At 29.0% G+C, this 24,748-nt stretch overlaps 7 protein-coding genes across 19 annotated transcripts in view; 4 read left to right on the top strand and 3 right to left on the bottom strand.

Annotated features, from left to right (window-relative positions):
- Window positions 1-3: 3 nt before the first annotated feature.
- On the bottom strand, window positions 4-1,879 carry LOC132908578 (40-kDa huntingtin-associated protein-like). Its single transcript, XM_060962692.1, has 8 exons — window positions 1,637-1,879; window positions 1,392-1,528; window positions 1,249-1,295; window positions 975-1,177; window positions 694-895; window positions 529-631; window positions 326-444; window positions 4-252 (listed from the first exon to the last, which is right to left on the bottom strand). Exons 2-8 carry the CDS (start codon window positions 1,448-1,450, stop codon window positions 83-85), a joined length of 903 nt encoding a protein of 300 aa, XP_060818675.1. The 5' UTR covers window positions 1,451-1,528; window positions 1,637-1,879; the 3' UTR covers window positions 4-82.
- Window positions 1,843-4,173, top strand: LOC132908575 (glycerophosphodiester phosphodiesterase 1). Of its 6 annotated transcripts, none has more exons than XM_060962683.1 (6): window positions 1,843-1,912; window positions 2,231-2,811; window positions 3,090-3,265; window positions 3,348-3,549; window positions 3,630-3,859; window positions 4,002-4,173. In XM_060962683.1, exons 2-6 carry the CDS (start codon window positions 2,476-2,478, stop codon window positions 4,141-4,143), a joined length of 1,086 nt encoding a protein of 361 aa, XP_060818666.1. In that variant the 5' UTR covers window positions 1,843-1,912; window positions 2,231-2,475; the 3' UTR covers window positions 4,144-4,173. The 6 variants fall into 6 exon arrangements, with proteins under 6 accessions (XP_060818666.1, XP_060818667.1, XP_060818665.1 ...); XM_060962684.1 differs by having other exon boundaries at window positions 1,873-1,945; XM_060962682.1 differs by having other exon boundaries at window positions 1,895-1,989.
- A 301-nt stretch (window positions 4,174-4,474) lies between these two features.
- LOC132908557 (dystrotelin-like) lies at window positions 4,475-8,168 on the bottom strand. Its single transcript, XM_060962638.1, has 11 exons — window positions 8,063-8,168; window positions 7,482-7,611; window positions 7,153-7,360; window positions 6,802-7,045; window positions 6,627-6,738; window positions 6,375-6,541; window positions 5,978-6,090; window positions 5,676-5,898; window positions 5,273-5,597; window positions 4,863-5,159; window positions 4,475-4,793 (listed from the first exon to the last, which is right to left on the bottom strand). Exons 2-11 carry the CDS (start codon window positions 7,579-7,581, stop codon window positions 4,672-4,674), a joined length of 1,911 nt encoding a protein of 636 aa, XP_060818621.1. The 5' UTR covers window positions 7,582-7,611; window positions 8,063-8,168; the 3' UTR covers window positions 4,475-4,671.
- Window positions 8,169-8,207: 39 nt separating this feature from the next.
- On the top strand, window positions 8,208-10,947 carry LOC132908559 (serine/threonine-protein kinase RIO1). Of its 2 annotated transcripts, none has more exons than XM_060962643.1 (5): window positions 8,208-8,339; window positions 8,499-9,523; window positions 9,605-9,816; window positions 9,916-10,200; window positions 10,280-10,947. In XM_060962643.1, the coding sequence occupies exons 2-5, from the start codon at window positions 8,506-8,508 to the stop codon at window positions 10,379-10,381; spliced, it is 1,617 nt and encodes a 538-aa protein (XP_060818626.1). In that variant the 5' UTR covers window positions 8,208-8,339; window positions 8,499-8,505; the 3' UTR covers window positions 10,382-10,947. The 2 variants fall into 2 exon arrangements, with proteins under 2 accessions (XP_060818626.1, XP_060818625.1); XM_060962642.1 differs by lacking the exon at window positions 8,208-8,339 and adding an exon at window positions 8,370-8,422.
- LOC132908582 (DNA repair protein XRCC3-like) lies at window positions 10,816-12,613 on the top strand. The gene is made up of 5 exons (XM_060962697.1): window positions 10,816-10,952; window positions 11,027-11,224; window positions 11,335-11,465; window positions 11,534-11,743; window positions 11,820-12,613. The coding sequence occupies exons 1-5, from the start codon at window positions 10,847-10,849 to the stop codon at window positions 12,027-12,029; spliced, it is 855 nt and encodes a 284-aa protein (XP_060818680.1). The 5' UTR covers window positions 10,816-10,846; the 3' UTR covers window positions 12,030-12,613.
- On the bottom strand, window positions 12,046-13,438 carry LOC132908577 (RNA pseudouridylate synthase domain-containing protein 1-like). 3 transcript variants are annotated; one of them, XM_060962690.1, is made up of 5 exons: window positions 12,953-13,438; window positions 12,641-12,884; window positions 12,508-12,567; window positions 12,291-12,408; window positions 12,046-12,215 (listed from the first exon to the last, which is right to left on the bottom strand). In XM_060962690.1, the coding sequence occupies exons 1-5, from the start codon at window positions 13,205-13,207 to the stop codon at window positions 12,053-12,055; spliced, it is 840 nt and encodes a 279-aa protein (XP_060818673.1). In that variant the 5' UTR covers window positions 13,208-13,438; the 3' UTR covers window positions 12,046-12,052. The 3 variants fall into 3 exon arrangements, with proteins under 3 accessions (XP_060818673.1, XP_060818674.1, XP_060818672.1); XM_060962691.1 differs by having other exon boundaries at window positions 12,291-12,567; window positions 12,953-13,019; window positions 13,094-13,254; XM_060962689.1 differs by having other exon boundaries at window positions 12,291-12,567.
- A 27-nt stretch (window positions 13,439-13,465) lies between these two features.
- Window positions 13,466-24,748, top strand: part of LOC132908549 (E3 SUMO-protein ligase RanBP2-like) — a 42,968-nt gene continuing 31,685 nt past the window's right edge. The window contains exons 1-11 of one of the 5 annotated variants that reach the window (XM_060962620.1): window positions 13,466-13,669; window positions 13,736-13,843; window positions 14,340-14,565; window positions 14,632-14,808; window positions 14,897-15,209; window positions 15,332-21,894; window positions 21,989-22,210; window positions 22,280-22,624; window positions 23,485-24,059; window positions 24,138-24,263; window positions 24,328-24,737. In XM_060962620.1, the coding sequence (XP_060818603.1) occupies window positions 13,604-13,669; window positions 13,736-13,843; window positions 14,340-14,565; window positions 14,632-14,808; window positions 14,897-15,209; window positions 15,332-21,894; window positions 21,989-22,210; window positions 22,280-22,624; window positions 23,485-24,059; window positions 24,138-24,263 (8,721 nt within the window). In that variant the 5' untranslated portion in view covers window positions 13,466-13,603 and the 3' untranslated portion in view covers window positions 24,328-24,737. Of the gene's footprint in view, window positions 13,670-13,735; window positions 13,844-14,339; window positions 14,566-14,631; window positions 14,809-14,896; window positions 15,210-15,331; window positions 21,895-21,988; window positions 22,211-22,279; window positions 22,625-23,484; window positions 24,060-24,121; window positions 24,264-24,327; window positions 24,738-24,748 lie in introns of those variants that run through there. The other 4 variants (XM_060962618.1, XM_060962622.1, XM_060962621.1 and 1 more) reach the window with 4 other exon arrangements.

Raw genomic sequence — 24,748 nt, 5'->3', positions numbered from 1 at the left:
AAATTAAATAAAAAATGTCATTTACAAATTTAATAAATTCCTTAATCAATCATATACATATATCAAACATAACAATATCCATTCATTGTATTGTTAAAACTTGGATTAACTTATGTAATAACTCCTTTTGTTCAGCATTTAAATAAGTCCACAATTCACCTTCTAATTCAAGCAATGCTTGATAATCATGTGACTGACATGCTAATACTAATGATTGTAACAATAATAGTTCGTCTTCACACATATTAAAATCTGCAATTTATTTTTTATTAGTCAGCTTGTAGCTATTTAAATGATTGAAAAAGAAGGATATTAGAACACTTGCCATTATTTGTACTTTCTTCTACCCATGCATATTTTTCCAACACCTGTGCTAGAGAAGGTGCTAGTCTTTGTGGTGATGGTTGAAGTATAAGTAATAAAAGCACTCTAGTTACCTCGCACCTATGTATTAATACAATTACTAAATAATGAATTCATTATTTTGCAAACTTTCCAAAAAATATTATTTTAGATTGTATCTAATACCTGTGTAATATAACACTATAATTGCCTCTTGCACCAGCATTAATATAACTCTCAACAAATTCAACAAAATCATTTAGAATTTGTAAAGCAGATACATAATCACCTGATCAAATATTTGATATTTAATTATTATAGCTGATTATAATTATTTTAATAAATATTTACCTTGTTTAATATGATAGGATATTAATGTATTAATAGCTTTTATAGTTGGGAAAATATCAATAGCTTTACGTAATTGTTGTATACCAGCTGGAGTAGAACCTAAGGCTAATGCTAGCTCTAGTGCTAATCCAGCTGACATGGTATTGAATCCTGGTTGATTATGGCAACGTGCTAAAGCATGACCAAAACAACTTATTGATGCCTAACATAAAAAATTGTAACTTTAATATTTAATACACTTATACTGCTAATGGTTAATTTAAGTTGCAAAACTAATAAACCTGTGTATTTTCCTGTCCTATAGAAGGGCATCCTATATCCTTGTCTTTCTTATCGGCCACAAGAAATTCTCGACCAGCTTTTATTAAATAATTTAATTCAGAAAAGATATTCTCTAGTGTTTCTTGACACCTGGCAGCATCTAATAAACATAAACCTGCATATTGCCACAACTCCTTTTGTTCACATTCAATTGCTAATGTCCCTAAATAATAATGAAAAATATTAATAAAATTATCATTCTCTTACACATCATAAAATTTCCATGTAACGTACCAAATTGATCACTTGCTTCAGCAACATTTGGTTTTCTTAGAAACCGTCTAAAATTAAATTATTAATAATTATAATAATGATTTTATTATAGGAAAGACTAGATCATTCTATAAAAGTAATAATATGAATAACAAAATACTTACTTCCTAAGTTTGTTAGATATATTATGATACTTCGTTAAAAAGTCTAATGAATCTCCCATTATTTTTCTTTGATTTAAATGTACTGTTTTCCTGATTAACTTTTATTTGTACATTCTTTATTTATTTATATACTTACTCTAAACAATAAACATCTTTTTTTATACAAAATAATTTTTCAATATATAATACTAAATGCAAAATATTATATTAAGTAACTGAATTGCTTCCATTTCATTCAATATTACCTAGTATTACTTAATCATATCTTTATTTTCCGAATTAAATAATATGTAATTAATAATTTTATATGTGTTAATAGTAAATCAAATTATATAAAGTATTAAATTAATTTTGCTATTATAAATGTACTTGTTTAGTCATCCTATGTGTACATATTTTATTAATTGGTGTGATGTAGTTTGTAGTGAACTTTGGTATAGATGGTGACGATCGACGGTGTAGTAGGTATATACTTGCATATAGTGAACCATTAGTAGCGCCAATGCGTGACTATATGTTACGTATGCATTTATGTATTTTTATTATACAAAAAAGTTAATATTGTTTGATAAATACCTTTCACATAAACTGAATTTTGGTATTATGACAATATTTATAATTAATTATAATTCAAATTAAATTTTGCGTTACTTAGAAATGCCTAACAAGACGAACTTAGTAATTGTCAACAACGTTTACCGTAATTACATTATAAAGTACAATACAATTGATAGAATATAATTATAATTAACAGTTTCTAAAAAATCAGATAGTATTTGGTATTTAAAATTTAATTACATTTAAGATACATGTCATTAAAGAAATGTTTAATGTTTCAGGGACATAAAGATATTAAATTATATATCTATTCAACATTGATACTGTAATGTAAACAAACGTTATCAGACATAGCTATATATATTAAGAAGTTTAGAGAGTGTCGACAAGAATGTGCAAAATTACATTTCCAAGTAATAAAGTGTGCTATACAGCAATATCATAGTTGAAGTTTTTGTATGCGTAGAGTTAATAACTCACATTTTCTTTTAAAAAACGTTAACAAGACTAAAGGTTTCTCTAAAGGATGCATGGAATTATTGAACTAATTTTGAACAGTGCTTTATTATGGATATCTTTACAAGTTACTTGGAGTATCTTGATAAGTGTTTTTTATAACTTTTGCATACCATGGATTGTTTGGGGTTCTCTCATTATCGCAGTTGGACTAAAAATAGCCAGGATTCCACCACCAAATTTAAGCATTGTGCAAGAAGTGCTTGGTGTAAATCCTCTTTCATTGAAAAAAGATAATACCATGTCCAAAGAACATGGTAATGGAGAACAATATTGCATGCGAGTGGTGGCTCATCGTGGTGGAGGATATGATTTTCCTGAGAACAGCTTAACAGCCTTTCGTAATGTAAAATCTTATATATAATAATGGTTTTTGTTTTTCATTAGACAATTGTTCCAGTAAAAGATAACAAATTCATTTGTTTTTTATTAACTACTTTGAAATATTAGATATCTTATAACAAAAACAATTTTATATATTATTCTATAATGTAAACATGAATACTAATATAGTAGTTACTAACAAAAAATGTATTACTTCAGTGAAAACAATATATTTTTTAGTTTATCTTTTATAAATTAAATTATATATAAGACATTGATCAGTTGTAAAATATTTTATAGAGCAAAGAAAGAGGGTGTACTGCTGTTGAACTTGATTTATGTCTTACAAAAGATAATGTGCCCATAATATTTCATGATTTAACAATTGATAGAGTTACTGGAAAAACTGGTAATGTTAAGGATATGACTTGGGATCAATTAAAACAATTAGATATTGCCCATAATCATCCACTTAAGTAAATAAAACATTATATATTCTTTTATTACAAAATATTATTAAAATTATATTTAAATGCAATTTCTTTTTATGTATTACAGAGATAAATTTATTGAAGGTGAAAAAATTCCATTACTTTGTGAGGCTATAGAAACTTGTTTATCAAATGAACAAAGAATAATTATTGATATAAAAGAATCAAGAATGGAGATTGTGCAAGTAATTTTAGATACATATAAAAAGTATCCAAAGTTGTATCAAAGAGCAATTGTATCCAGTTTTAATCCTATTATTGTATATATGGTAAAAACATATGTTAAAAAGGATAATATCAAAATGACTGTTATTGATTATGGGTGTGTCAAATAACTTTATTATTACAGATTAGAAGAAAAGAACCTCGAATTGTAGCAGGTCTTGCATGGAGACCACATTATTTTTCAAGAGTGTCATATTCAGGTTCAGATGGTCCAGGTCCAACAAAATATAACAATCCATTTAAACATATAGCAGTTTGCTTATTCGACCATATTTATGCATGGATGTTCCACTGTTTTATATATTATATTGTGGGTGTATCTACTCTATTATTGCATAAAGATGTACTGAATCAGTATGTATTTAGATATTCAGTTCCAAACATCATATTAAGTAATTATGTGTAGTTATTGTAGAAAACACAATATCCTACTCATATTCATATATATATATATATATATACACACACACATATATATTATATATATCTATTTTAGGTATATTATAAGAAAATGGTATAATCGTGATATTCGTATAATGGCATGGACGGTGAACCTACCATCAGAGAAATTACATTTTTCCCGGCTATTTAAAGTTACATATTTGACGGATACATTGTTAGTTGAAAAAGATATGTAATAATATATCATATATTCTATATGTCCTAAATGAGCATATTTTATACTACTGACGTATTATCACTACATTAAATAATAATCTAGTCTATTCATCAAAATGATGAATCTTATTTATATCTTTTTTTGTAAAAAAATTAATGTTTATTTTGTTAAGTAAATTAGCAAAAAGAAGAAAACAATCGAAATTTTCTGAGAAAAGTTTATTAGTCAACATACTACTCTTTTGACATATATATTTATTTTGTATGCTTGTCTCATACTTTTAAAATTTACATTTAAAGTAGACTTAAAAAGATGTATATCATAATATTGAAAAACTGAGGATTCATACATTTTTTAATTTTTGTAAAAAGTTACTTTAATGTTGCCATAATTGTACATTATTTTTACATATTACATTTACACTACATATTTTATTATAATTAATATCAACACCTTATAAATATTTAATAATTATGGACGGAAATATATATTGTGTAATTATTTACGATGAAATTTCAGAGAATAATAATTGTAATGAATAAATTTACTACACAATAGTAGTAAGCTTACTTTTGCGGGATTCCATACCTTGAATAAGTCCCGTTAATAAATCTTCCATTTCTGTGGTAGCACGTTTCAATTTGCAATTGTCACTAGCAACATAGGAATCTAAAGCAAACATTTATGTAAAAATATTGATATAAAGTAGCATGTATTATTTATAGTATAGTAATTTACCGTCAAGTAAACGATCGTCTGTAACCATATTCTGTAATCTATCTAGTATGTCATTTAGATCACCTTGAATATTTTGCAAACTACTATGTTGTGAATGTTTATCAGGTCTTTGTAAAGATGATGGTGTATTATCTCTGTGAATACCTATAAGAGAATCAGATATTGGTAAAGACGATTCATTTTCAGTGTTAGCTGTCATAGTTTTCATTGGATATTCTTCTTTACTATCCGAATTGTTAGAACCCAACCATTGAGAAAAACCACTATCGGATGGGTTCATTTCTAATTTCTTTGTACCTAATAATGAGAAGTTAAATTAAATATACATAAATAAATAAAGTTGCAAATCATTTAGCGTTCTACAAGATATTTCATTTTTCGAAATATAATAAAACAATAATACAACATACCTCCGATCCATGTACTTAATTCTATTTGAGTAGGTTCCAATACATTACTGAATCCTAAGCTTGTAGATGCTTCTGCAGAATCAATAATAACATCGTGATTTTGTTTATTGACATAATCTCCAGTTGGATTAAAATCGTTTGATTGTAATATATCTGTATCATTCACATTTGAAATTTGTTCTACATTTTCTTGTCGAATAATTGGACTCAATTCAAAATTTATAGACAAAGGTGTTAATCTTGATGGAAGAGGCGGAACCATTGGTGTACTTTGCATATAATTAATTACTCGAGGCATACAAATTTTATCAGTAAACAAACATTTCTGTAAAAAATTAAAGAAACATTCATGTTATTTCATTAGATCTCAATAATAATATCATTTATTAAATATACAATATACTTTTAATAGCTTTAGACGTTGTAATTGCGATTCGATTGTAACTCTATGACGCTGAAGTCTTTCCGCTTTAGTGCCCTGTATATCAAGTAACTCAATTTGTAATTGTTTATTTTCTTCTTCCAAATGAGTAATTATACTTTGTAGTTCTTTTTGGGGATCATTTAAAACTCGTCTTTTCATTGTACTTCTTACTGATTCACAATCCGTATGTGTTATTTCATTACTACAACAGATATTTAAAAAGAAAGATATGGAATTTATAAAATATATTTATATATAGTAATATTGTCTCAGACTACAACCTTATATGTGGAATTTGATCATCAATATTTAACTCGATGGATCTAGCAGGACATAATCTCAATTTGTTTCTTATTAATTCAATAACTAATTTTGTTAATTCTCGATTAGAAGTCTGAAAAAACATTATGCATAACATTTTATACAAAGATAATTAAATATATTAACATAATCACAGATTTGAGACTTTTACAGTCTAATATCATACAATTTTTAAAATAAAGACTTCTGTATATAAGCTGTGTTTTTATGAAAGACATGTTCCAACGTTTTACTAAGATTGCAACATCAGTGTATTTGACCTCTGATGAAACTAGGTGTAATGCTGGTGAAACATTGAAACATATCTTCCATGAAGAAATAACTCATAACTGAAGGCTTGAATTTTATAAATTGTACCTTGGTACAAAATTCACGAACTGGATGCTTCAATTTATGTTTTCCAGATATTTTGTCATATAAGAAACAGTGTTGACATTGATGATATGTTGCACATTTTAGACATGTATAACGTGGTCCCTGGATTGGAGTTGTTTTACAATATGAGCATCTAACATTATGTATGACTGAAAGAAAGAACAATATCTATTATTTCCTTTTCATTTTCCTGAAATATATCATTAAATATTTTAAAATATAATATGTGCATACTCTTTTCTGCAGACTTTATGCGATTAAATGTTGTTATCCAAACAAACAAGGGAGGTTCTTGCATAATCCACGTTGCAAACTCTGATTCAGTAACTCCAAGACATCCTTGAGACTATTGTAAAATATTATAAGTTATGCATAGCTCAAATGTATTCAAAACATTATTCAATTATACCTTTGAAAAACACTTATCAATATGCGATTGAATATTCTGAGGTCCATATGCTGCACTTTCTCCAAGCATTTCCGTAATTTTACAAATATTCATCAACAATGTATGTAAACTAGCTTTGGATAAGCATGCATTATGATCAGCTAATTGTTGATAAAGATATCCGTACTTATCTTGTAGTCTTCCAGAACTAATTAGTATTAAAGCAACTTTCACAGAAAATACAGAAACAGTCCTAGCACATTGTCTATAACATTTATAATATTTATGATAGTGAAACATTATTTATTATTTCAATTCTCATTAGCAAATTTAGATAGTAATATATTGACAGTAGTATATAGAATAACATACTTGTCATATGTAGTTAAAATATAATTCAATGCCAGTTTTGTTACAAGATCAATATCAAAATTGGTATTATTTTCTTTGCATGCTGCAAAATAAATATCAGAAAGAACATCTTCAATTTCACTTGGGTCTAAATTTACACAATTTTCTGTAATTGAAAGTCTGTGGCGTTCAAAGACTCCAGCAATTAATTCTAGTTGAACATACTGCACTATAAAAGATATATATTATAATTGAATATAAATATAATAAAAAAATAATTACTCTAGTAGTGTAAAAATAATCTGAATATAATAAGCACTCAATATGGGAATATATATTATTAAACTTACTATTAAGTTCTTTATGTAAAATTTGCATTTTTGCTGCAGTTCTATAAGATGTATAACGGATAACATTACATTGCTCTATAGATTGTATAATATTTTGCATCTTTAAATATTTAAAATAGTAACAGATTACCTATAAGAAGAAAAAATAAATTATTATAAAATTTTACATTTTACTAATACAAAACTTATATTATAAAACAATTAGTTGATGTTTAAAATTTGTTTCTTTACAATTATTAAAGATTATGTCCATAATTAATGAAAATATGAAATTATTATAGTTTTTTACCACTGGAATATAATATTTAATGACAACAGTCATACTACGAAATATTTTTATAAACAAGTATGAGTTTATAAAATCTGAAAAAATTATTATATCATTTATAATACTGCAAATTTTAAACAAAATTAAAAGATATAATATTTTATTTATATTTTAAAAATTTAATATCTCAGAAATATGAGAACTTTTAATATTTGATTATATTGTATTATAAGTATCTTTATTGTGCTATATTGTTCAATTATTACAATAAATATAATCATTCTTAAATAAAAAGTTATAATTAATGTCTTACTTCCTTTCATCCCTCGCAACTTTATAATTTAAATAGTGGTACATGTAAACAAAATATTCTCACAAATTAATCATAAATAATAAAGACTATAGAGAGCATAGTTTTAAAGATAGCTCATATAAATCACCTTGACTAAACCTAATTAAATTTGTGTACCCCTTATATTATTTTAAATGCGCCTTAATATTAGTAATACTTAACCTACTTTATGTCAAATTGTAAAAAAACGTGATCCTCACATTCTATTTGTTACATATTTGTCATCATTTAAAATAAAGTAAGTATAAAGAAATGAAATTTCACCACGCATAAATATAGTCAAATGGCTGAATTTAGTAATATTTATAAAATCGAGGCAAAGTACTTATAGAATATATCATTTGATTATATTCTCTGTAATAACTTATGTAAAATATTGATCTTAATTTTGTTACAGTTCGGAAATGTGTGAAGGTCAACCGTTATTTAATTGTCAATTATCCAAAGGTGTGCACGAATTGCATATTTCAAACAGTGAAAAAGAAGAAGATAATGAAAACTATGATGATAATTTAGAAAGTAGTGATTTTATTTGGGACAAAAATCAAAGTAAAGCTGGTTTAAAAAATATTAAGAAAAATATTCAGACACAAAGTATTAATGCACAAAATGTTTCCAATAAAATTACAAATTATCAACCATCAGATAAATTATTTCGTCGCTACGCTAATAAAATTAACATTGAAAGATATCAAGGCCCAACTTTACCAGAACATGCAACAAATCTTCTTATTGAAAATGATAAACGCGGTGAAAAAGATAGATTTAGAACCAAAGACAAACATGATCGCGCAACTGTCGAACAAGTTTTAGATCCTCGTACAAGAATGATATTGTTCAAACTTTTAAATCAAGGTATAATTGCTCACATTAATGGATGTATCTCAACTGGGAAGGAAGCTAATGTTTATTATGCAACATCAAAAACAGGAATAGAATTTGCAATAAAAATATATAAAACATCAATTTTGCAATTTAAAGATAGAGACAAATACGTTACAGGAGAATTTCGTTTTCGTCATGGATATTGTCGTCGTAATCCGCGAAAGATGGTACGGACATGGGCAGAGAAAGAATTTAGAAATTTAATTCGTCTTTACCAGGGAGAAGTAAATGCTCCAAAACCAATTTTACTCCGTAGTCACGTTCTATTAATGGACTTCATAGGTACTAATGGTTGGCCATCACCAAAATTGAAAGATGTTGTTCTCACTGCTTCTAAACCAAGGAAATTATACAGAGAATGTGTTGAAACAATATGGAGATTATATAATAAATGCAAACTTGTTCATGCTGATTTAAGTGAATATAATATGTTGTATCATGATGGATCTATTATAATAATAGATGTGTCACAAGCAGTTGAACATGATCATCCTATGGCACTTGAGTTTCTTAGAAAAGATTGTACAAATATCACTGGTAGGTGAGAATGAGAATTTCTTATAATGATATTACTGAGATGTTTTATAAAAATTTTGAAATAAATTAATATTTTTGTAGAATTTTTTAAGAAGAACGATGTAGCTGTGATGTCTGTAAAAACATTATTTGACTTTATAACAGATCCGACAATAACCGAAGAGAATATGGATAAGTATTTAGACATAATATCAGAACAAATGACACAACAGAAAGAACAAGATGATGATCCTAAACAACAAATAGAAGAACAAGTATTTAAGCAAGCTTATATTCCTCAAAACCTAAGTCAGGTAATATATTGTAGGAACATAAATATATAATTATTTACATATATGTTTAGGTATATGTATATCAAATTGTAGGTACATGTATTTTAATGTAATGTTTAGGTAATTGATATTGAACGTGATATCAATCTTGCTAAATCTGGAAAAGAGGACTTGATATATAAAACTCTTGTTGGTTTAAAATCAGACTTATCCAAACCCATTAATACTCCTGAAATTTTTAGTAAAGATTTAAAGAAAACAAATAACATGGAAGAGGAAGATGATATATCTGAGGATATTGATGATTCTGAAAATGAAAATAGTGAAGAAGAAGATGTAACAGAAAACGAACCAAAATTTGTTAATTCGGCTCGACCTCGGCATGAAAGTCCAGACAGTAAAAAGGTAATACAATTGTCTTTTATAATATATTTACATGTGATAATATGAAATATAATATCTGATGATATATATTTGATTAAAGGCACGAAAAAAGGCAGTAAAGGAACAGCAAGCTGAAAAGAGAAAAACTAAAATAAAGAAACATATAAAAAAGAGGAAAGAAAAGGTCTTAAAAAAAAAATAATAGTTAAAGTATTATTAGAAGAAATTCAAAATACAGAGACATTACATGAAAGTAAACATTAATTTCTTACATATTTATCTTCAAAAATTAAAAAAAGATAATAAAAATATGTTTTCCCATTTACTAAAATTTAGCATACATACTGCATCCTTTGTAATATATTACCCTATTGTATAATGTATAAAGCATGATCATGTAAACAGGTCTGGACACTCATATACTGAAAGCATAAACGAAACCGTCCATCTTTTGAATCGAAAAAAATTAAGATGGAAGATAAGAAAAGGTCTCATTCTGCGACATACAGAGATGAGTAGAGTGGCTTGGCCTCTATCTGAGGCATTCATAGTATCTATATGTGTATATGTATATACGTATCACGCATGCGCAAAACAAGACCTTTTCTTGCTTTCCACTTGATTTTTTGACTCAAAAGATGGACAGTTTCGTCTATGCTTTCAATATATGAGTGTCCAGATCTGTTTATATGATCGTGGATTGGATCATTATTACAAGAGTGAATCATTTAGCAAATATTTTAAAATAAAAAATATAATGGAGAACTATTTTGGTATTAAAATTTTATTTTTGTTGCATCTTATGATTTCAATGAATTATATTATTCATTCTGTTTCACGAAATTAGTTAACGCAAAAATAATAAAGGAACGTGAAAAATTTCTCACAACCGGTTGTCCGAAATTTGATACTTTACTCCAAGGCGGTATCACTACTCGCGGAATTACACAAATTTATGGAGCTGCAAGTACAGGAAAAACACAATTAGCTTTACAATTATGCCTGACAGTACAGTTACCTACAACAGAAGGTGGCTTTGCTGCTGGTATTTTACAAATTGAATTATTTATAAAATTATAAATGAATATTAGTACTTCCTCACTTTCCAATTCTTTTTCATACATTCGTTTTAAGTACATCTAATAATTAATGTAGGTGCAGTATATATCTGTACTGAATGTACATTTCCCTCACGAAGATTACAGGAATTGATACAGAAACTGGAAATTACTAAAAAATATGGAATAAATGGTGACTCAATATTTGTAGAACATATATCAACTATTGTAATTATAATATATTTTTTAACTTAATACATTAACTTTTTAATACAATATTTTTTTTTACCTTGTAGGAGGAACTGGAGATATGTTTGCTTCATAGAATTCCAATATTAATGTCTGTACAAAAGATAGGATTAATAATTATAGATTCAATTGCTGCTCCATATAGAGTAGAAGATTGGAAAGATGAATCTAATAAAAGAGCAAAAAGTTTGAGAACAATTGGACAACAGTTACATAAATTATGTGAAAATGACATTTGTGTAGTTTGCATTAATCAGGTAAAAAAAGATAAATTCTGTATATAGTAATTAATAATTCAATAGCATAAATAGCTTACAGACAATTTATATACAGGTAACAACAATTATGCAGAGTAATATATCTAATGATTATTTGAGTGTACGACCGTCTTTGGGAATAACTTGGTTAAGTATGATAACTAATTCCATACAGTTTTACAGAATAGGTAGTATGAGATATGCTTGTGTCAAATTGTCATCAAATTTATCAGAAAGAACTATTTCATTCGAAATACAAGGATATGGGATAAAAGCAATAGGTTGAATAAAACAAATTGAAATAAAAGTTTAATGTTTATTTGATTGCAAGAGATTATAAATGTCATAAAATATATCTTCATCTAATATCCTAGCAATATTTGTTGGTGACCATTGATTTCTTGGATCAGAAGCTACAAATGGATCTGTACTTCTTATATCTAAATTTTCCATTTCATTGTTCAATATAAGTCTTCAAAAATGAGGAAGCAAATATAAATACATAAATAATCTTTATATGTATATGTATATGTTATGTATATAATACCTGAAGGAATGTAAAAATGTTCGATAAGGCTCTATATCTTTTCTCTCACTATATGTGTAATCTCCAATCACAGTATGACCAATATATGAACAATGCACTCTTAATTGATGTCTTCTACCTGTACCAGGACATAATAGTACTTTAGTAGCTGGTTTTCCATTTCTGAAACCTCTTTCTAATACTATAAGAATTGTATATGATTCTTTTGGTTTCTCACAAAATAAGTTATCACTGGTACACATTTTATGGTTTCCCTTCTTTTCTCTAGCATCAATCCCTAATAAAATAATGTTATTGTTAATAAATAGCTTTTCACAAATTGATATTATTGTTGTGTTTCAATTACTAACCAATTGCTTTATCTATGATTAAGTAAGGTTCGTTAATATGTCCATGAAGTAATGCCAGATAAAATTTTTTGGCTGCTCTTGCTTCGAATACATTAGAAGCAGCTCGAGCTGCTTTTTTATTTAATGCAATACATATCACACCACTTGTCACATAATCTAATCTATGTACAAAATGAAATTCATGAAATAAATTTGGATTGACTAATTTTGGTAAAATTTTTTTTAATTCAAATTGCAGTGTATCCTAAAAATTTTAATATTTATCAAACTAATAAGTATACTATTTCTAATTTAAAAATGTTCTTTCCATACCTTTTTTTCACGATTATTACTATTAATGCACATATCGTATGGTTTAGAAACCACCAAGAAATTTTCGCTGTGATATAATATATTTACATTATTTTTATATTTGATATCAATAAAGTATTTCGTATATAATTTTAACAATACTTTTAATATTTGCGTTAATTTGAGAATAAACATCCTACAATTGTATAATATTTTATTTATATTCATTTTATGCAATATTAGTTTTTGTTTCTGTAAGTAACAAAATATATACATAACACTAATCTTTGAAAACTGTTATGTTATCAAAATGATAAACATTGGTTGGGTATTGTATATCTAGATACTTTCAGGTACAAGATTGCTTGTTATACTCCTGAAAGATGGCATTTTATGATTTTATATTGTTTAATCCTTCCTGTTGGCTGTCTGTTTTGCGTTTTGAATTTTGCTTCTAACTTTGCACTGATTGCAATAAGTGATGCAACAATGATTTGTAATGTATGATCAGTGATTAATATATATTAAATTTAAAGCACGAAAAATTTGGTTTTTGGAGATAATTTAAACAAGTATCATACTGTAAATATCTCTTGTAAATAATTATATATATTTTAAATCATTCCGGAACTATATCAGAGGGCACCACTTAACTTAGTATTTCTGATTTGGATGAGAGTCGTTCAGATAAGACCGTTTGAAAGCGATTTGTGGTATGAGAGAAAGTCTCATTGTGGAGTGCGTACTATATAACGGTATTTCTAATTTCATTATAATCGAATATTATCTGTTAATTTTTTTTAGCGACCATTAAGGGAAGTTTTGTACTATATTCTGAAAATGTTTCGATCGAAGAAGGATGTTGACCGACACGTGAAGAACATTTTTATCAAACTTAAAGACTCAGGAGAGGTGAGGTTATTTTTCAGAAGAAAACGTTGTTCCTAAATGTTGTCCAAATATTTATTAATTTTTTATATTTAAGTACTTAATGATTTCTTGAAATTATCTTTTATTTTATTTCAAATGCATTTTTATGCATACTAACTCATAATATTTCTATCTAATGTCAAATTGTATAGCACTGAAGGCCTTGACTTGATTATGAAAAAGATACATACATGCACATGCACTAACCCCTATATAATGGTTTAACGGTTTTTTGCGACTTGAAGCAAATTTTGATTTTATATGTCTTTAAAAAACATTTTTATACTTATTCAAATATTTTTTAAATAATTCAGTTGTGTAAATATTTATTTACTCTAATATATTTGTTTTTGCCTTTTCTTTCTTTCTTTTCTTTTTTGATGTTTACAATACTTTGTAATTAGTAATTTTTTTAGTTATCATGAAAATTTGTATTTTTAATATATTTTATACATAATATCTGCATTTCTTTTTCAAGAAAAAGCTTCGATGTTATAATATTGCAAAATTATATTATCAAGTTGGAGATTATGAATCTGCAAAAAAATATGTTTCAAATTATTTGGAAATAAGAGATAAATCTGCAGGAGCTCATAAATTATTAGGTCAAGCTCTTGAAGCTTTGGGCCAGAAAGAAGCAGCCTTTGTAAGATATAAAGTATCTCTTGAATTAGAACCAAAGCAGGATGATCTTCTCTTAAAAGGTATAATTCAATATTTTGAATTTATTATTTCTTACTTTAAACTCACATATTAATAATATTTTTTAGTATGTGAGCTGTTGTCTGATATGGATATTAATACAGATATAAATAAGATAAAATATTGGGTAGAAAGAGCAGATAAGAAATTTCCACATCATGAAATAGTTTTTGAGTTAAAGGAAAAATTGTTGACTTTAAAAACACCAAGTGGTGATGATGATGATTTAGAAAAACTTATTATATGTACGTAATAAAATCTCTACTATATAATTAAATGATTTTGTACAATTTAATTTAATTTATTTATAATAATGTAATGATTATTTTTTAGCTGAATTATCAGTGAGACAAACAGATGTGCATCTACAAGTGAAGTTGCTCAAGTATTATGTAGGAAATCATAGGCTTGAAGATGCATATAATAAAGCAACTGAGATAGAGGCAACACAGTGTCATAGAAATAATATCATTTGGTATCAATCATTAACTGAATTGCTTGTGAAGTGTAAAGAGAGTAAACAGTCAGATTGGACATTTTGGATATTTTATATTTCTGTGTTAGAAAGATATGCAGCACTTTGTCTTAAAGAACAGAGTAATGTTATTAGAAAAAGTATAACAGATATTACACAGGCAGTATTTAAGTAAGTATATTTGTACTAGCAGTCATATATTTTATTAGAAATATATATATATATATATATATATATATATATATATATATATAAATAACTAATATTACTGAATTAAAACATTCATATTGCAGTTTTGATCAAAGTTTACATGAATGTAAATCAAAGAACTTCTCTAATCATCCTGTTTTTATTGAACACATGTTATTACACATGTGGGGTCAATTACATTTCCATTTAGCATGTTTAATTTTACGTAAAACTAAGGCTGGTGAAGATAGTTGGTCTGAAGCAGGCAGATTGTGTGGACCTCTTTTATTAACTGCATTACATGTAGCACCTATAGATCCTACTGCTGTATGGACTATGCATTTAAAAGATAGACTTAAGAATCTAGTACATGTTTGGTATAGAGAAGGATCATATAGATGTAGCCAGGCAGGTCATGTACTTCAAGATTATGCTCGAGATAATACTAAGAAATTACTAGATAAAATCGATAAATTTTGTACAAGTTCATGGCGAGAACGGGTATATCAAAGAATCTTTATTAGTCGATTGTATCAAGATGGTAAAACAACATCATATTTCGTGAACTCTTCAGTTTCAAATCCACCATTACGTTTATGCTCATTTAATGAACTAAAAAGATTTGATGAAATATCTGAAGAAGTATGGCCAGATTCATTACACCATCAAGTTTGGCTTGGTTTAAGAGCTCGGCCCCACGCCTCTCAAAATAAAGATAATGGGCCGCATCCAAATCAAACGTCACGTGTTTTCTGTGAATTACAGTTTTCTGTGTATAACTTACACCAGGCAGCTCCTGAAAGTTTAAGTCGTCTCGATATTGATGCATTTTTAAATGCTGCTATCTACACTTCTTCTGTACTTGAAGAACAGAAATTGAGTGGGCTTTTAAATCCTGAAAAATTACCTACATTGCCCGCAGATCTTACTAACACTCTTTGTACTAGTGCCCAAGAACAGTGGTGGTCTTATGCTTATAAAGTATATTCTATGGATAAACAAAAGCCATTGGACGAAGATGTTGGAGAATTGAGATTAGAATTACAGAGAGGCTTAGAAGTAGTACGTTGCCTTGGAAATCACGGATTGCATCCTGTTCTTTTAGTTCATTTAGCACGAATATTTCATTATAGAGCAGAGACATTGAAAGAAATAGATCAAGAAAATAATGATATACCATATTTAGAAGCACGATCTGAGATGTATTGGTCAGCTGCAATACCACTTCTCGAAAGATTACAAAATAATCAAGTTATTCGTATAACTAATTCTAAATTTTTTAATTATCAAGAAAAAGAAATGAATAATATAGAAATAATTAAAGCTTTAGAAGAAGGTAAATTGCTTCTAGCTCAACGATTTGTACGCAGCAAACAATATGAAAAAGCAATAGATGCGTTACAGGCTTTGAAATGTCCAGAAGCTTCAGTTCAACAGGGTCAAATGTATGAAAAACTTGCAGATGAGATCATCAGTTCTATACCCAAGGAAAGTTTAACATCTGAAATGAGATCACAACATATAATCATGCTTTCAAAAGCAAGAGAATGTTTTTATCTAACATTAGATCGCTTACGCAGTCCAGGTACAGATCCGAAACATCCTTTAAACTTATTACTTTCCACATATATTTCCAATGTTGAAAATAAATTGAAAAGGATTGATCCAGACTTATCACGAGGTGATTTAAGCAGAAATGAATGCGATGGAATGTCGGATGAAAGTTATTCTTCTGCTCATAGTGCTGTTGATCAAGCAGTTACAAAAATATCAACATTAACGGGATTAAATGCTTCAATTAATATTCTGAGTACACCACAAAAAAACATACACCGTACACCAAAACAGTCTAGCACTCCTTGTAGAGCACAACATCAGGATATATTGGATTTATCTCGGAATCGCTCTGAGGCACGTCCGAGTCCTGAACGTCTTGACGCTCAAATTCGTTCACTAAATCAAATGATTCATGCAAAGGATAGTAAGATACAATCGATAGCAGAGCAAAATAAAGCTATATTGGAATTGAACAAAACAGTAATGGAGAAAGTCGAAAAATTAGCAAAAGAAGTAACAGAATTACGAAAAGAATTTCAGAAACAACGTACTCAGATTAATGTTAATGTTAATCCGAATCTAGAAGAAGATTTGTGCATTTTAAACGAAGATGATTACAATGATTTGAATTACAACGCAAATCAATCAGGTCCCGCATCTTCGATATCCGGGAACATGTTTCAATCTTCTCATAGACATCCATATTCTCAGTTGGTATATCCTTCAGCTACTTTTCAAGGATATTATCCGGCAGGAATGTCATTTAATGATCCAAATGCACAAGCTATTCCTTCTTTATACCCACCAAATGTTTATTCAATGCCGGTATTGTATCCTAATACGAGATCAAAAATGCCTGAAAACATTCTTCAACAAAGCTTATTTATGCCACCAACAAATCAATCATTGCAAATTCCACTGCAAAAAGTAGAAACATCAAAGCCAGAATCGACTATAAAAGACGCTCCTGTAAATAAAATTCCACCAGTTAATGTTGCTATTACCACTTCTGATACACTTCCAACTACAGCACCAATTGTTCAGCCAACACTTAGTGTAACGATTCCTCCACATTTCAGACAAAGTAGTTCTTCTACTCCAGTTACCACAGAACAATCTGCTCCACATTGTTATCAAATTTCTATGCCTTCCCAAGCTACTATACCAACAACAGTAAACTTACCGCCTTTATCAAATACTGTTACAACTACTCCAGCAAATCTTTCTGTATCAGAGGCATCAAAACAAGATACTATCTGTTCAACTGGATCTCCAAATAGTTCAGATCATGAACATGATCCAATTCCGGATTTTGTTCCTGTTATACCATTACCCGCAGAAGTTAAAGTTACTACTGGAGAAGAGGGTCAAGAGGTACTGTTTTGTGCAAGAGCTAAACTTTACCGTTTCGTGGATAATGAATGGAAAGAACGTGGTATAGGAAACGTCAAATTACTTAAAAATGAAGGAGGAAAAGTTCGTTTACTTATGCGCAGGGAACAAGTATTAAAAGTATGTGCAAATCATTATCTTGTGCCAGATATGGAGTTAACTGCTAAATCAAATAATGAAAAGGCGTGGTTTTGGGTTGCACATGACTTTGCTGATGGGGAATTAAACCTAGAAAAGTTTTGTATCAGATTTAAGACTGTTGAAGAAGGTATTTCCTTTAAGGAACATTTTGATAAAGCTGTAGCAAGTCTTACATCTGAGAAAATAATTGAAAGTATTGATAAAACATCAACCAAAGCTAGTACTACATCAAGTAATATTAAAAAGTCGGAGAAAACAAAATCAGATTTAAAAGCTATAGAACAAACACCATTTGTTTCTGGACAAACTGTTCAAAAACAATCTATTGATGTGACAGAAACCATTACATCAGAGAAATTAGAAACTAATGTACCTACAACAGTTATTGGTGGATTTTCATTTACATCAACACCAATTATTCAAAAAACAACCACTACAGAATCTTCAAAAGTTCCTACTAAGTCAGAAGTTAGTCCATTTGCTGGTTTTACATTTAATAAGACTGTAACGAATGCTGAAAGTTTTGCAACTATGACACAAAAAAACTCGACTACTGGAATAATAGCTGCACCACAGTTTACTTTTCCATTTACAAAAGCAACTACAACTTCTCAATCAGGGGTTACAACAGTACCAACTGTTAGTGTTCATAACTCGTCAATTTCATCTTCACAATCAATCAGTACTGTTGTTACTAGCGAAAATACTTCTGTTAGCACTCCTCAATTTTCACTTAGAAGACCTTCTGCTCCTGCTCCTGCTCCTGCTCCTGCTCCTGCTCCTGCTCCTGCTTCTGCTCCTGCTTCTGCTTCTGCTCCTGCTTCTGCTCCTGCTCCTGCTCTTGCTCCTGCAAATTCTACTGTTCCAGTCTCTGCTCTTGTGGGTATTCAAGATGTAGGCAGGTCTCCTGAACAAACTGAATATGAAGAAATGCTATTCAGTGAAAAGATTAGCCTTCAGTATTACAACAGTGATGCCAAACAATGGGAAAACAGAGGTACTGGACAAATAAAGATGTTATGGAATCCAAAAACGAACAAAATTCGTTTATTAATGAGAGATGAAAATAGTTTGAAAATTTGTTATAATTATGATATTTTTGCAAAATGCCCATTTACACTAAAAAGTAGTAGTAACACAGTTGTCAATTGGAGTCTACAATATGGGTTAGACAACAAAATAGGAATGTTTGCAGCAACATTTAAAACATCCAGTCAGGCATCTCAATTCTATAGCACAATTACTAACAATCAGCAGAAGATGGTAAACAATTGTATTACAGCAGAAAATTTAAAAAAACCAGAAACTCTTCAAAATACACAAACAAACAAAATACAGACTTCCTTGTCTGAAATGTTTAAGCCACCAGCAGGATCATGGGAATGTAATGCTTGCTATACAAGAAATACTGAATCGAATGCAAAATGTATAGCTTGTGAAGAACCACGTTCTTCTGTATCGAATAAATCAAATATCTCAAATACAATTGCATCAAGTCAAATACCTCTTTCACAAATGTTTAAATCACCTGCTGGCTCGTGGAAATGTAAATGTTGCGATATTGTTAATGCAGCTGAAAGTAATTATTGTGTTGCTTGTGACACACCAAAAGATCTGTCTCTTCCACCTAAACCAAAAACTGATGGTTTTCAGATAAGTACAAGTTCCTCTGGAGTTACACCCACATTTACGTTTGGTATTCCACAAGATACTACTAAGAAAAGTACAAGTGGATTTTCATTTCGTTTACCTACCTCTAATGATGTTTCTATAGATTCTAAATCTACATCTTTGATAGCTACAAAATCTGATGATAAAACAGATACATCAAATGCAAAATTTGTTTTTGGAACACCAGGAAAATCGTTTGGGTTCAATTTTGTGTCTAAATCATCACCAACAAAGTCTGGTGAAGAAGAAAATAGTGAAGAGGAAGTGGTGGAAAGCGATGACATTCATTTTTCACCAATAATTCCATTACCAGATAAAATTGAAGTTAAAACAGGTGAAGAAGAAGAAGAAGTCCTTTATAGTCATAGAGCGAAGTTGTTTAGATACGATAAATCGGTAAATGAATGGAAAGAACGTGGTTTAGGCGACATAAAATTATTACGACACAAGGAAACGGGCAAATTGCGACTAGTAATGAGACGAGAACAAATATTAAAGCTGTGTTTAAATCATTTCGTGCTTCCAAATTTGGAATTGAAGCCGAAAGATGAGAAAACATGGATGTGGAATGCTGCTGATTATAGCGAAGGAGAAATCGAACCCACTCTCTTTGCGTGTCGTTTTAAAACATCCGACATTGCTAACGATTTCAAAGATGTAATTGACAAATCAAGGATGGAGCTCCCATCCATTGAAAAAACTGCTGAAACGAAAGTAGAAGCATTTACCGAAGTTTCACCTACACGAGATATTGAGGTTCTGTACGAGATGAAAGTAACACCTGAAGAAAAACAAGCTGCATTAAAGTTTCAACTTCCAGAAAACTTCTATGCGTACAAACAAAAGCCAGATTGCCCTGGATGTAGAGGCTGTAAAGAATATTCGGATGTATCGTTATTTTCAGACGGAAATTCTGAAAAAGCAACATCTACATCAAAAACACCTGTAGGGGATCAAAAACCTTTGACTACTACATCTGGGATACAGTTATTTTCAAAATCTATTAATTTAAGTCCCGCATCTAATGAAGTCACAACTGTTCAAACACCTGTTTCAAATACTGGTATAACTGTTTCTTCCATTTTCAAGTCTGGATTGCATAGTACAACCACATCACAATTTGCAACGAATTCTCTCCCTACAACAACTACATCAAGTATATCATTTGGGAATACTAATACGATCACATCAAGTGATAAGAAAACTGGTTTTTCATTTGTAATGCCCCAAACTACATCTACTACAAATGAGATACAAAAATCTACATCTGATACTTTAACACCTGAAAATTTAAAAATCTGCAGTCCCACTAATTCTCAAGGACAAGTATCATCGACTACATCTTTTTCATTTATGACATCGTCTACAACACCTACAGCATCCATATTTGGAATGGCAAAATTAGATAATACAGGAAAGAATATTTTTGGTGGAACGTGGAAAAAAGATTCTTCTGGATTACATAAGCCTACTTCCATTAGTGTCAGTACAAATAATTCTGAATCAATATTTTCAAATAGTTTCAACACTCAACCAAAAACAAATACAAATACTGCAATGACATCTGTATTTGGTGCTAGTACTTCTATTTTCGGATCTTCTGCATTGAAAACTAGTTCTGAAAGCTCAACCACAGGTTCATCATCATTTAATACATCTGCTAAATCTACTAATTCAATATTTCCTAATACATCTCCACCATTTTTGTCCAATTTATTCTCCCGCTCATGTACAACTACTACATCATCTTTTACAATTTCAAATCCTGTGACAACTAATGCTTTTGGAACATTAATACCAACAACAAGCGAAACACAAAAGGACAGTGATATTGCTTTCTTGCCAACGACAAATCTATCATTTTCAACTTTAGCAGCTCAAAGTTCCCAGGTGGCATTCAAAACAGGTACATCTTTCATATCATTATCCGCATGATAGCAATTTAAATTAGTAAGAACTGATAACTGATAACTGATATTATATAAATGTTTATTTCATAGATCCAAATTTTTCTTTTGTTGGTGCTGGGTCAGCTGTATTTGGTTCAAAATCAAAATCTGTGCAAAAAGCAAAAGAAGTTCCAACAGATGAAAAAGATGAAAATGAAGAAGAAGAATATGATCAAACCGAAAATGATCAAGATCATGATCCTCATTTCGAGCCTATTATACCTCTACCTGATATTATCGAAGTACATACTGGAGAAGAAGAGGAAGAGAAAGGTATAATTTAAAATAACTATTTGAAAAGAGTAATGTATTTATCTTTAAATTATCACATGTTTGTTACAGTATTTTGCGAAAGAGCTAAATTATACAGATATGATAAAAACATGTGCGAGTGGAAAGAAAGGGGTGTTGGAGAAATGAAAATTTTACATCATCCAAAATATGACCGTTACAGATTGTTGTTACGACGAGATCAAGTTTATAAAGTAGTATGCAATCTCTTACTTACTCCAGACATTGTCTTTACTAAACTCACTACGAATGATCGCTCTTGGATATGGGCAGGCATGAATTATGCTGAAGAGCAACCATGTATAGAGCAATTGGCAGTTAAATTTAAAACTGTAGAACTGGCAAAAAATTTCAAGGATACAGTTGATAAAATTCAACAAACTCTAAGCGAAAGCCGTAAGGAATAAGATGAAAACCTCTTGTTTATAATACTTTCCTTAGTTTATAATCCTTGCTTGTGACTGCATGTGTATTCATTGTATGTTATATGCATACTATAAAAAACATATATTTCTTCATTGTTAAAAAATATTAATGTACCTTTATTTATATTCATAAAATGTAATACTGTTTAAAAATATTATAATTTAATATCAAATATGCTATAAAGAGGCAATCATACAGAGATCGGTAGGAAGACATGTTTTGTTACCTTTTAAAAGAACTGTCCAAAAAATGTTTTTTGATTAATATATTTGATTGTAAGTTTAATTGTGATACACAAATAATAATATTGATTCATCATATAGACATGTATAAAATTATTTTATTAAAACATATTTAATTCCATTCAACTTTTATTATTTGTAATGAAAGAAACAAAATACAAGACATGACAATAGAACTATTTTATATTATACTTCATAATGGATAAAGTTTTACTATTAAACAAATATACTGTTATCATAAATTTTATCAATATCTATTGATTTTTTGTTAATTTTCTAGTAATATTTAAATAACTATCGATATTTATATTAAAAGCTGACTTGTACAAATACATATTTTAGTTGCATAACGTTGAATAAAATGTAATTTACGATACAAAACGCAATTTAAATTATTTTCACCAATTAAAATAAAAGTTTCCTCAATTTCAAATGTGTTCAATATTTATACATATCTACATATATTTTTATAAGGTAACTTTATAGGATAGTAGCTTTTACACTAGTTTTTTGCTTGTACATAGCGTTCATATTATTTAATTAGAGTAGTTATTTCGATGCAAATTTATGTTTTTTATATAAATACAGGAGAAAAAAATGTAGAAGATAGACCAGTAATAGAAGAACTAGAAGACGGTAAAAATGAAGAAGTAGATGAAGAGGGCGATGAAGGCGAAGTAGACGTTGAAGTAAATGAAGTAGAGGAAGAAGAAGAGGAAGATAATGATGATGATGATGATGATGATGAAGATGAAGATGAAGATGATGAGTATGATGATAAGCATGATGATAAGTATGATGATGATTATGATGATGAGTATGATTATAAGTATGATGATGAGTATGATGATGAGTATGATGATGAGTATGATGATGAGGATGATGATGAATATGATGATGAGGAGGAAGAAGAGGAGGAAGAAGGGGCGGAGGAAGGGGCGGAGGAAGGGGAGGAGGAGGACGTTGATCCGAACTCCATTACTTTTGAGAGAAGTGCTACTGTGTTTACTAAAAATAAAAGAGGTCGCTGGAAGTTTCTTGCATCAGGAAATTTAATTATTTATTATGATTATAGTATTATTGGTGAAAAAATAATATTCAAAGCAGATGAGACAGATGAAGTTGTAAGCAAGACAATTACTAGTATGGCAACAAACACGAAGGTAAAGGCATTAAAATTATATTATGTAACAATTTAACTGATTCTGAATTAACTAACTTTCAGTTATTATTTTATAAAGGTGAATGGAATGCGATGCAATTGGACGGCAATGGATCATGCCGTGACACCGCCGACAAAACGCACTTTAAGTGCCAATTTTTCCTCAGGATATGCCGCACAGCAAATGTATAAACATTTTAAATAAGTATGTAAAAATTTATATGCAATATAAAAAGAAAATGATAAAAATTAATTATTGATTTCAACAGGGGGTAAAACACGCATTTTAAGCACACATTAGTGAACCATTCTATGAAGAATAAAATAAAATGATTCTTTATATTTCTTATAATAAAGTATTATATCTCTTGTAAACAAAAATCATTTAATTTTAGTTCAATTTTAATTTATAGGATAAGTAGTTCCCAATTTCATCCTTTTTTATGGGTGTAATTGTATAATAAATAATTGTACAAATTATCTAGGAGTTTATGAAAATAAGTAAATTTTCGTCAATTGTGATGCGTTTCGCTCGTAAAAAAGATACATGATAAATCAAAATTACTTGCTTAATAATTACGTATCTAACTGTAAGTTCAAATTTAACATGTGATATTTAAAGAACTTTACTGATATTTATAAAAATATTTATTACAATAAAAGTGCATGTATGTTCCAAGCGTTCATTCC

This window comes from Bombus pascuorum, chromosome 7 (genome assembly GCF_905332965.1).
Source record: "Bombus pascuorum chromosome 7, iyBomPasc1.1, whole genome shotgun sequence".
In the NCBI taxonomy this organism is placed as follows: Eukaryota; Metazoa; Arthropoda; class Insecta; order Hymenoptera; family Apidae; genus Bombus; species Bombus pascuorum.
Note: the sequence above shows the minus strand (reverse complement) of the source record. Positions and strands in the feature narration are given on the sequence as shown.

Coding starts and splice junctions, on each gene's coding strand:
- LOC132908578 (XM_060962692.1), bottom strand. CDS start 1,450: ATGGGAGATTCATTAGACTTTTTAACGAAGTATCATAATATATCTAAC. Junction 445..528: donor TATAGTGTTATATTACACAG/GTATTAGATACA, acceptor ATTAATACATAG/GTGCGAGGTAACTAGAGTGC. Junction 253..325: donor AGAAGAAAGTACAAATAATG/GCAAGTGTTCTA, acceptor AATAAATTGCAG/ATTTTAATATGTGTGAAGAC.
- LOC132908575 (XM_060962683.1), top strand. CDS start 2,476: ATGCATGGAATTATTGAACTAATTTTGAACAGTGCTTTATTATGGATA. Junction 3,266..3,347: donor GCCCATAATCATCCACTTAA/GTAAATAAAACA, acceptor TATGTATTACAG/AGATAAATTTATTGAAGGTG. Junction 3,550..3,629: donor ATCCTATTATTGTATATATG/GTAAAAACATAT, acceptor TTATTATTACAG/ATTAGAAGAAAAGAACCTCG.
- LOC132908557 (XM_060962638.1), bottom strand. CDS start 7,581: ATGCAAAATATTATACAATCTATAGAGCAATGTAATGTTATCCGTTAT. Junction 7,361..7,481: donor TTTACATAAAGAACTTAATA/GTAAGTTTAATA, acceptor TATCTTTTATAG/TGCAGTATGTTCAACTAGAA. Junction 5,160..5,272: donor ATTAAGTACATGGATCGGAG/GTATGTTGTATT, acceptor TCTCATTATTAG/GTACAAAGAAATTAGAAATG.
- LOC132908559 (XM_060962642.1), top strand. CDS start 8,385: ATGGCTGAATTTAGTAATATTTATAAAATCGAGGCAAA. Junction 9,817..9,915: donor TTCCTCAAAACCTAAGTCAG/GTAATATATTGT, acceptor TGTAATGTTTAG/GTAATTGATATTGAACGTGA. Junction 10,201..10,279: donor AAAGTCCAGACAGTAAAAAG/GTAATACAATTG, acceptor ATTTGATTAAAG/GCACGAAAAAAGGCAGTAAA.
- LOC132908582 (XM_060962697.1), top strand. CDS start 10,847: ATGAGTGTCCAGATCTGTTTATATGATCGTGGATTGGATCATTATTAC. Junction 11,466..11,533: donor TAGAACATATATCAACTATT/GTAATTATAATA, acceptor TTTACCTTGTAG/GAGGAACTGGAGATATGTTT. Junction 11,744..11,819: donor GTGTAGTTTGCATTAATCAG/GTAAAAAAAGAT, acceptor ATTTATATACAG/GTAACAACAATTATGCAGAG.
- LOC132908577 (XM_060962689.1), bottom strand. CDS start 13,207: ATGTATATATTTTGTTACTTACAGAAACAAAAACTAATATTGCATAAA. Junction 12,885..12,952: donor GTAATAATCGTGAAAAAAAG/GTATGGAAAGAA, acceptor TAAAATTTTTAG/GATACACTGCAATTTGAATT. Junction 12,568..12,640: donor AATCATAGATAAAGCAATTG/GTTAGTAATTGA, acceptor TTATTTTATTAG/GGATTGATGCTAGAGAAAAG.